This window comes from Panthera pardus, unplaced genomic scaffold, assembly GCF_024362965.1.
Source record: "Panthera pardus isolate Hobbes unplaced genomic scaffold, ASM2436296v1 HiC_scaffold_26, whole genome shotgun sequence".
Taxonomy (NCBI): domain Eukaryota; kingdom Metazoa; phylum Chordata; class Mammalia; order Carnivora; family Felidae; genus Panthera; species Panthera pardus.
The window spans coordinates 20,363,345-20,374,199 of NW_026526832.1; the positions used below are offsets into that span (position 1 = coordinate 20,363,345).

The 10,855-nt window shown below is 50.6% G+C and overlaps 1 protein-coding gene across 1 annotated transcript in view; it reads left to right on the top strand.

Annotated features, from left to right (window-relative positions):
• HADHA (hydroxyacyl-CoA dehydrogenase trifunctional multienzyme complex subunit alpha) overlaps window positions 1-9,904 on the top strand; it is a 49,048-nt gene extending 39,144 nt beyond the window's left edge. Inside the window, exons 13-20 of the mRNA XM_019449966.2 lie at window positions 118-289; window positions 2,622-2,708; window positions 6,189-6,329; window positions 6,766-6,834; window positions 7,622-7,817; window positions 8,506-8,620; window positions 9,167-9,312; window positions 9,401-9,904. Coding sequence (XP_019305511.2) covers window positions 118-289; window positions 2,622-2,708; window positions 6,189-6,329; window positions 6,766-6,834; window positions 7,622-7,817; window positions 8,506-8,620; window positions 9,167-9,312; window positions 9,401-9,546 — 1,072 coding nt within the window. The 3' untranslated portion in view covers window positions 9,547-9,904. The remainder of the gene's footprint in view (window positions 1-117; window positions 290-2,621; window positions 2,709-6,188; window positions 6,330-6,765; window positions 6,835-7,621; window positions 7,818-8,505; window positions 8,621-9,166; window positions 9,313-9,400) is intronic.
• The last annotated feature ends 951 nt before the right edge of the window (window positions 9,905-10,855 follow it).

Genomic DNA, 10,855 nt, shown 5'->3' on the forward strand with positions numbered 1-10,855 from the left:
AAAGAACCGCCTCACAGTATTGGTTGAAAATACATAGTGTGCCGTCTGGCCCCTGGACGCTCAGTAGGTGTTAAGTTTCCTATTCTTCCACTCTGACTAGGACTGTGTTTTTTCTAGATTGAATGATAAAGTGAAGAAGAAAGCTCTAACGTCATTTGAAAGGGACTCCATTTTCAGCAACTTGACTGGACAGCTCGATTACCAGGGTTTTGAAAAGGCCGACATGGTGATTGAAGCTGTTTTTGAGGATCTTAATGTTAAACACAGAGTGTTAAAGGAAGTAGAAGCGGTAAGTGAGAGGCCTGTTGTACTTGAATCCCAGTGAGTGGAGGACACGGGTTGTTTTTTGTTTTGTTTTTTAAACAGAAACTCATGGTTCCCTTTATAGGGCTGTTCATTTCCAAACATCAGTTTTTATGTCAATTCGTGCACACTACGTAGTTACAAAAGTCAAATCTGAGTCCTGAGGGAAGAAAATCAAGTAGTTTATTAACCTAAGCACAGGGTTCATTAGCATTCCGTGGGAGTTCAGTCACCCAGACCTACAGATAACCTCATGGAGTATAGCCAGCTTTCTTGACATTTTTGGTTGGCTACAAGCCGTAACTATACTTCTTCAGGTCTAGTCCACAAAGGAAGTAGGGGAGAAATTTTTTTCCCCTGGCAGGTTTCAGATGCTCACTTTGTGGAAATGTTGCTTTGGTTTTGACCCCAAATGTTCTACCTCCCATAAATAAAACAAGTGTTATAGTGGGTGGTATAAGAAAAGGCCCAGAGAAGAAATGACAATAATCCAGACACAAGATAGAACCGGGGTCTTGACCAGCCTATAGTTATATCAATAGAATGTGGGCTAATAAATTGTGCAAATGAAATGGCACAGACTTGGCAGTACTCTGGGTGTCTTGAGTAGTGGCTGTACCCTCACGACGCCCTTCTGTGTGAGGACGGTCGCTGCTGTGTGATAGACTGAACCTAAGGGGGGTTTGGAAACTAAAGACAAGCAGCTCTTTTGGGGACAGCTTCCACTTTGAAGTCCATACGTTGCAAAATCTTCCCTTTTGACAAAGTGTGATGTCGATTAGCTGAGGGGAAAAGTTCGAAGAGCCGGGTAGATTTATGTTCCGTCTGTGCCGGGTGGCACGTCAGCTCACGTGTGTAGGTGGTGTTCCCACGGCTCCGGGGGCACCTGCCGAGGCAGTGGCAGGTAGACCCTCAGGACCGGCAAAAGCAGACACAGGCAACATGGAGAGAAGAGCGTCTGCCGGGTGACTGGGTGATGGTATTTGCTTCCGGAGTGTCTGGGTTTGGGAGTGCCGGCATGGAGAAAGGTTTGTTAGTTTTAGCGGCTGGGAAACTAGCGGCCAAGGAGAAGAGAGGGAGGAGGGATCAGATCAAGAGAAGTGCAGACTGTGAACGAGCCTGTACAGCGGTGCCTCTGGCTGCCGAGCGAACAAAAGCAGAAGCGGTGGGGGCTTCTCAGGGCCTGGCCTGGACGGTGGGGGCTTCTCAGGGCCTGGCCTGGAGCTCAGCGCCTCACTGCTGCTTTCCGTTGGTAAAAGCAAGTCACGAGACTCGAGGGAGGAAGCGGTCTCCACCTCTGGATGGGAGGAGAGACGCCGGAACGAGGAGGGGGGGAGTTGTTGCCAACCGCCTTTGGAGACACTGGTTTGCTCTTCATAGAGAGTTTCACCACCAGCATGGAACGCCTCACCGCCAAGACATGCCCCCGGAGAGTCCGTTAGCTCCTTGCACTTACGCTCTGCTGTCAACTCACTGCTGATTAACTGAGATCATGGGGGCCTCACCACAAGCTGACCGCTAAGCCAGGCTTCGTCCACCAGGGGCCTCTCTAGAGTTTTCCCTTTTTTCTTTTTAAAAAAATCTTAATGCAGTATTTTGCCGGGTTACAATATTTTAGACTCACCTTTCAGTGTGTTGAATGTGTCTTGAACCTGATTCCCATCTCTGATGTTAAAATTTTGCCTGTCCCAGTTTGCACAAATTTGACAGATGCGCTGTCCATGTTTTTATATAAGCAGCTGAATAAAAACATGAATAACTTGCGATCATGGACAGAATGATGACATAGTCTATATTAAAGACTATTCTCCAGGTTGATAAAGCTAATAGTTAATAGTATTCACGTGCCATAGATTAATTACTGTGGTGCAACATTTTCTAATAACACCATAAAATGAGCTAGGCACGCACGGTATGGCTTGTTCTTATCAAAGTGAAGGGTGGGGGTATCATGAGCTTTCAGACTTGAGTGCAGATCCAGACAAGAAGAGGAATTGGCACCCATGCCAGATCTTGAAACGAATGAGATTTGATTCAAAGCCATCTTGTCAGTGTTTATCTGAGCTGTCTCATTTACCTAACTGCCGGGGTGTAGTCTCCAGGTTAGGATGCCGGGCCAGAGCTAGAAGGCAGCTGAATGGGAAAGAGAACAAGGCCGACACACTCCCCATCTCGGAAGCCCTGGGCAAATAGTATCCACTGTCTGAGTGGTTCTGGGGGAGAGCGGGGCTGGACCCAGGTGTCACCTTTAGCTTTGTTTGGACTGCAGTCATCTCTCAGGCCTACGTGACACGTTCTCAAATGCTTTTCCTTTGCAGGTGGTTCCGGATCACTGTGTCTTTGCCAGTAACACGTCTGCTCTCCCCATCCGTCAAATTGCCTCTGTCAGCAAAAGACCTGAGAAGGTAAATTCTGAACAGAGGGAAAACCCTGAAATGTTTTCCCACCACAGGCTTCCTGAGGAAGACTTAGAGCATGAGAAGGGACTGGTGTGGACTGTGAAGTAGAGGGGTGGTGGGCTCTCCCCAGAAACTGGGCACAGAGCAGCTCATCCCATGGCCACTGTGAGATGCTGGCGTAAGAGAAACACAGTGAAAGTGTACTCTCACAGGTGATTTGCATCCCTAACGGCTCTGATTTTTTAGGTTCGGACTATAAAACCTACCTTCTTTGGGGCGCTTGGGTGGCTGAGTCAGTGAAGCATCCAACTCTTGATCTCAGCTCAGGTCACAATCTCATGGTTTGTGGCTTTGAGTCCCACATTGGGCTCTGTGCTGACAGCACGAAGCCTACCTGGGATTCTCTGTCTCCCTCTCTCTCTCTGCCCCTACCCCGCTTACTCTCATTCAAAAATAAACATAAAAGAATAATGAAACCTACCTTTATTATAATAGGGGTTTTTTTTAACATCTATTTATTTTGGCGGTGCCTGGATGGCTCAGTCGGTTGGGTGTCTGACATTGGCTCAGGTCATGATCTCACAGTTGGTGAGTTCGAGCCCCACATCAGGCTCTGTGCTGACAGCTCAGAGCCTGGATTCTGCTTCGGATTCTATGTCTCCCTCTCCCTCTGCCCTTCCCCCATTCGCGGTCTGATTCTCTGTGTCTCTCAAAAATGAATAAACATTAAAAAAATCTTTTTTTAAATAAGTAATGTCTATTTATTTTTGAGAGAGAGAGGGAGACAGAATCCCAAGCAGCCTCGAACTGTGAGATCACGACCTGAGCCAAATGTTTAACTGACTGAGCCACCCAGGTACCCTATAATAAGGTATTTAAAGATAGGCCCAAGGGACATCTGGTTGGCTCAGTCTGTAGAGCTTGTGATGTGTGACTCATGATCTCGGGGTTGTGAATTTGAGCCCCATATTGGGTGTAGAGATCACTTAAATAATATCTTTAAAAATTTTAAAAAAAAAAACTTTTAAAAATAAAAATAGACCCCAAAATAAGAGGGGATACTCCAAAATCTCACATAAGCTACAGAGCAGACACCGGTGACTGAGACCTGTTTGGTTCCAACTTCATATCCAGGAATGGAAAATCAGGAGGTGTGTTGAGATGTGTCCACCTGTGGGTTCACTCAGACCTCCCACCAGGACACGAAAGGGTAGAAGCACTTTCAGTGTGCATTTGGAATGATGCTTAGAGATTCATCTTTGGGCTTCTGTCTACCGGAGTAACACTAGGAAAGTGAAATCACCCAAGGAGAAATAAAACACCTCACCTCTCTGGAGGGTAGCAATTAGCCTCAGCTAGCCAGAGTCAGCCAAAAGTAGGCAGGAAATATAAAGGACCTTTAAGCAGCTGGATTCGTTAACACAAAGTCCTTGTACTGAAAACACAAAAGTCTGTTTATTCCTATTCTAATAGTTTGCTAATGCAAGGTAATCTCATTTCCTAGCACACAGCAGATCGGAAGTGATGTAGGACCTGATAGAGGCAGGTTCAGGGATGGCAGGAGAAGGTCATAGGGAGAAGTGGCAGCTGATAGTGTGACACCGAGGGGAGACACAAAAACAGTATAAAGGTAGATGGACAGTCTGGCCATGTCCTATCACTCTGAGCACCTCTGCAACATTGAAAGTCCATAAAGGAGGGGCGCCCTGGTGGCTCAGTTGGTTGAATATCTGACTCCCGATTTTGGCTCAGGTCATGATCTCACAGTTCGTGAGTTCAAGCCCTCTGTCAGCACAGAGCCTGCTTGGGATTCTCTCTTCACCTCTCTCTTTGCCAATCCCCTGCTTGTGCTCTCTGTCTCTCTCAAAAATAAATAAGTAAACATTTTAAAAAAATAAATGAATAAAGTCCATAAAGGAGAATCTTCGATGCTAACTTCTCATCTTCCCAGTGGAGTGGAACAAGCATCATGCTTTGCAGTCCTGGCCTCCAGGTATCTTGGATAGCTTCTGCCACCTGCTTCTCCTTTGCTATATAAAATTAAGGTCAAAGGGGCATAGGTAGGGTCACCAGCCATCTGTTGGCTTTCCTGGGACATAGGACCTCCAGTGCTCCAACCAAGAAAGTCCCGGCAGTCCAGGACAAGTTGGTCACCTTTGGCACAACTTTCTTGAGTGATGTAAATACATTTTGCTTAGGGTAGTAATTACACGAGTGTATATGCAGTTGTTAAAACCCATCAATATGAACACTTTAAAGTCTGTACATTTCGTGTATAAATTATATGAAATATAGGCTAATTCCTTTTGCTCAGAAGTACTGAGTCTGAATAAGGACCTGCCTTTTTAAATGCTTTAGACATCAGTTAAAGAACAGTTGAGGGGTGAAAAGTAACTTTTGGATTGGTAAGTTTATGGAACATGTAAATGATGTGTGTATTACATAATGGAGGGTAGGCAGGCTTTGGAAACAGGCCAACTGTGATAGAATCCCACTGCCATTCACTAACTGACCCTCAGCTACCACTTTTAACCTCCTGATGTCTTTTTTCCTCATCTAGATAAGACTGGCTAGTTCACAGAGCGATGGGTTAAATGTAAAGAATAATGGCAAATGTATTAAAGAACAGTGCATAGCCAGCAATCAGTATTGCTGTTGTTATATTAGTTATATTATTAGATATTATTAGTTATATCTTACAATTAAGGTGAGGGTAGGGGGAGCAAAACTAAGTTCTATGGTGAAATTGTTCTCTCCCACAGCATTCAGTTTGGGAGGACCAATTGTTAGCTTAAGAAGGAGGTTCTCAACTTCAGCGTGAATCAGAATCACCTGGAAGACTTCTTAAGCACAGCTCTGGACCCTGCCCCCAGTCTCTCATTCAGTAGATGTGAGTCTGGGGCGGGCCTGAGAATTTGCAGTTCGAACATTTCCCAGGCGATGTTAATGCTACTGGTCCAGTACTTCACTTTGAGAATTATTGGTTTAATGAGTCTTCAGGTGCATTTGAATGTTGATAACTGTTATTTAAACCCGGTATCCTGGTGGTGAGGCCCATCTGTAAACTCGAGATCTAGCTCTGACGGTCTGGCATACTGACTCTTCTGCCTCCCTCTGCCTCCCCACCAGAAGAAGTGGGCCCTCTCACCTAAACTCAGTATCATTAATATGAGTGGAACCTTCATTCATTCTTCCCTGATAAATCTAATCTGGCCATTCGCTGTGATTTGGTGCTAATTGTCAGTAGGATCTGTTGCCCTCAGTGAAAAGCCCTAGAAGCAGATGGAAGAGGATTCCAGTGAGCCCTGTGAACACACTGAACTTTTTCTCAGAGAACCACAGTGCCACACCACACCGCTCGGCGGTGCCGAGCAGCATTCCTGTATCCAACTGCCTTTCTCTCCCTTGCTCTCCTAGCAAAGCGTGCGTGCTGGCGGGTTCTCTCCTCGGTGTTCTTAGATGTTGGCTTTGCCTTCCCCTTGCCAGGTGGTCGGCATGCACTACTTCTCTCCGGTGGACAAGATGCAACTGCTGGAGATCATCACAACCGAGAAAACTTCTAAGGACACAACTGCTTCCGTCGTGGCAGTCGGGCTCAAGCAGGGGAAGGTCATCGTTGTGGTTAAGGTAAAGAGCTGTGAAACAGGTGGCAGATTTGGGGAAAGTTCCGTCAAGACTCCTTATACCTCCAGGCTTGTTTACACCTATTCTGGGGCAAATATGTCACCTTTGGGTAGGATTTCCCCTTGGTTGTCTGCCGCATGGACAGTGCTGTGGACGGTACTGCTGAGTCACGGTCTGAGAGGGGAGTGTCTGGGACACGGCAGATTCTCCCAGCCATTCCAGACCTTTCAGGTGACTGTGAAACCCTGTGCTGTGACATTTGGTTGAAGCCGTGCTGCTCTGGCTGTGGCTTCCCCTGCAATGTAATTTTAACGATTCTGTTTGAAAGTATAAACCGCCTTGAATTTTGAAGCGACACCTGGGGAAGGGAGCCTGCTTTCACACTTGGGTGGCACCTGAAGCAGAGGAGCCGCCGAGCTCACGTTCTCTCCCTTGGCAGGACGGACCTGGCTTCTATACCACCCGGTGTCTCGCACCCATGATGTCTGAAGTCCTCCGAATCCTCCAGGTTGGTACCGCTCTTGGAATGTTGGAGGCATCTTCCACCCCTTACACCAGTCCTCCAAATTGGTTCTGTCGGGATGAGGAACGGGCTTCCTCCTAATACACTAAGTCCTGGTGCATCCCCGAGATGCCTGGGGATCTTTTTGCCTGGTCCTTCCACACGGTGGTTGGAAATCATGGGCTTTGCTGCCCTACAGCGGGCAGAATTTTAGCTCCGCTCCCTTAACCGCCTCCCTGCTCCACTAGGCCCAGGGCCTCCCGACATGCTCTTCACGGTTTCTGCATCCCCTTTGAGGCAGGGACCATCCAGAACACGCAGGCCCGTTGGCCTGATGGGTGCTGGGCCGGCTTCTGCTGCACACACCCCTCCGGTGGCACCTCCTCGCCGGGCACTCGTCAGACGCTGGCTCGGGGGGCTCCGCAGCACTGCTCCGTGGCGAGGCCTCTTCTCTTAGTTATGGGAGACTTCGCCCTGTGCGCCGCAGTATCTCATTACTACCGAGATTCAGAATTGCAAACGAGAAGGAAATGAACAGTGTGTTCATCTCTAAATGAATTTGTTCATTCCTTAAAGTGCTGTGGGTTCGGGAAGGCTCAGACTTTCCCCTTGCTGACTCCCAAAGCTCCTTTGCCTCCCTGGGTGGAACAGCCCCGGTCCTGGGCCTGGCCAGGCGGCGCCCGGGAGAGAAGCGGGTGTCGCGGCAGCCCGGTCTCGGAGGGCCAGCCTGGGGAGCCTTCGTGGGAGGGCCCAGGATGCCTTTCCTTGAGGTCCCTGCTTACCTCCCGTTCAGGAAGGAGTTGACCCTAAGAAGCTGGATTCCCTTACCACAAGCTTTGGCTTTCCCGTGGGTGCTGCCACACTGGTCGATGAAGTTGGCGTGGACGTGGCAAAACACGTGGCAGAAGATCTAGGCAAAGCCTTTGGGGAGCGGTTTGAAGGCGGAAGCGTAGAACTGCTGAAGCAGATGGTGTCCAGGGGCTTCCTGGGTGAGTAGCCTCAGAGACACGTAATTCCAGTTTCCTGAGACACAGTCCCAGAAGGCCCGTGTGGGAGAGTTCTTCCTAAACACAGAGCCCAGTGTCCAGGGAGTTTTTTAAATGACTTCACGACAACCCCTTAGGCTGGGCCCGTAGACCACAGACAAAGGCAGGACTCTGGCCTGAGGCTCCGCCACCGCCCAAGGTAGGCAAGACTGACAGGCACTCTCATCGGGGCCCAAGGCCTGGAATACGCCTGTCATCCTGCAGGAGCAAGTTCTGCACCCAGGCGTCCCCATGCTGTCTGGCCACCCGTGCAGAGAAGGTGATGCTTCTAACACAGAGGATATGAGGGAGGCCCGGCAGAGGTGGCTCGCTCGCTCTCTCGTCAAAGCAGCGGCAAAATCGGCACCGGGAGCACGGCATGCTAGGGCCTGGCGTTGCACGTCTGGACTTTAAAGCTGATCCAGGTGGCCTTTCCCAGCCACATACACAGAGTTCCAGGCTCCGGGAAACACAACGTCATTTTTCCTTCTCTGCCAACGCTGCTGGCAAACACCGAATTTCCAGGGTTAGCCAGCCAGCCAGGTCAGGGGTACGGTCGAGATGTTAGAGCTTCGCACAGACTGGCGGAGGAGAGAATCCTCAGGCTGGCGCTCTGAGAGATGGTAATCCTCCCTTTTCCGGCTTCTTTTAGGTCGCAAGTCTGGGAAGGGCTTTTACATCTACCAGGAGGGCGTGAAGAATAAGAGTTTGAATTCTGAGATGGATGGTATTTTGGCAAGTCTGAAGGTGCCTCCTAAGTCTGACGTGTGAGTTAACTTGAGTAGCTAATAGCGTGGAAACGTGTTTCTCTCCAAAGTTTCTCAGTCCTCTTCCATCTTCGTTATACTCACCTTGCCTGACCGAATACTCCTGCCCTTCCACATGCCTCCTCGCTTTCTGCCAAGCATCGGGGTGGGGACTGCAGCCAAGCCTTGGAAAGACCCCTGTTCCGGCCTTCCCTCTGAAGGTCTGGAGGGAACTCGAAAGACGATTGTCCTGGGTCCCTTCAAGCCCCAGGCCATTTTTATCATTTGTAATTGGCAGCTGATGAGGTCAAGAGATTCTGTCCACCCTCCCCTCCCCTCCCCTCCCCTGGTCTAAGCGCCAGTTTCAGGCCGATTAGGACAAGCAGCCCTAAGACTCTATTCCAAGGGTGAGGGCGGCTTCCCAGTGGCTCCTCCTCTCCAGCATTGGAAGTTCCGTCCTGGCTGACCCTCTGGGCTCTGGCGGCAGCAACCCTCTTTCCCGCACGCGCAGTTCCCGCGTCCCTCCCGTGACACTTCCTCTACCTCAGTGTCTCTCTCTCTCGGCAGCTGCTCTGACGAAGACCTCCAGTACCGCCTGGTGACAAGATTTGTGAATGAGGCCATCATGTGCCTGCAGGAAGGGATCCTGGCCACGCCCGCAGAGGGAGACATCGGAGCCGTCTTCGGGCTTGGCTTTCCCCCGTGCCTTGGAGGTTGGTCTCGCAAGTTGGGAAAGTAGCTTGTTTTACCCCAGAGCTCGTTTTGCTGTCGCCTTCAACGAAGTCCTGTTTCTCCATTTAGGGCCCTTCCGCTATGTGGATCTGTATGGTGCCCAGAAGATAGTGGACAGGCTCAGGAAGTACGAGGCTGCCTACGGAAAACCGTTCACCCCGTGCCAGCTGCTCATCGACCACGCTAACAGCCCCAACAAGAAGTTCTACCAGTGACGGGCCCTCACACCCTGCTCCCCGGCTAACACAGCTCCTGGCAGTGCTGGCTCTCCAGGAGAGTGGCATCTAGATTTATCAGGGTAACCAGAAGGAAAACAAATTCTGGCATTGGGGTGTGCTGGGATTCAAGTGCCTTCAGCAGGACTGTCTCTCCCTCCTGGTGAAATGTGGCTGTGAATTAGTTTGCACTTCATGTTAGAAGGTGGAACCCACCGTGCTCGTGAACCCATAAGCCTTGACGCTCAAAATGGCAGAGTCTCCGGAACCATCCTGCCCCCGCCCCCGGGCCAGTGGCGGGGAGGGCAGTTTTGCACCCTACCCAGTACACGAGAACAATAAAACCCAACTCTTCTCAGCCTGTCTACGTGCTCCTTTTTCTTCGGTCTTTGCCCTTCTGGTTTAAACCTGTCCTTCAAGGAGTCGGAATAAAGCCTTGGGCTCTCGGGGTGTGCATGTGTCGAGAGAGTTCTAGACAGCCCCTTAAGAGAGAGAGAGAGACCGTGACACGGGGGGGATTTAGGGGACTTCACAAACTAAACCCAGCTGTGTTTACAGACTCTGGCAGGCTTCTGCTTGCCGTGAGAAAGAGGCCCGACTGACCAGAGCAGGTGAAGGGCGAGAGGCCTGGAGGCCAGGGTTCAAGAGGCTTCTTTCCCCAGACGGCATTTCCTCATGGCACAATGTCATCCAGGGTTTATTGTGTGTGTGGCGGGACACATATTCAGGATGTCAGCATGGGCATGAGGCACAGGAGTGAATATTTTCCTGGCCAATAGATCCTGCACGTCTTGGCTGCCCCAGAGCACGGAAGGATGGATGCGTGGATGATCAGCGCGACGAGCGGGACGAAGGCCGAGCGGCCTGCCAGCACCACACGCTGCGAGAGCCCCCCCCCCCCCCCCCCCCCCCCCCCGCGCGGTGCCCTCTGGGCCGGAGAGGCCCGACGCTCACCTTCCGGCAGAAGCGCTACCCAGTCTGTGTAAGCGGCTAGGGGGCCCCCGACCAGCCTGGCAGAAGGACCCCCACTGCGTGTGCACAGAATCCTAACAAGTCACACCGTGTCGGGCTCTGAACCGTGACCCATTGCTCCTGCGTCTGCTCCAGCTGCCGGGATTCCAGACACCATCCCGGACCCAGCTCTGCCGGGACCAGTGGGCAAGGAGCTTAGCTCCGGCTTGACTGACTACTCACCGTTGGTTGGCTGGTTGGTTGGTTGCCACAGAGCCAGACTCTAAAATCAAGCCACCTCTGTGCTAGGGGTTCTCAGGTGACCAAAAGGTAGAGAACGGGTCCTCACACCAGAGCC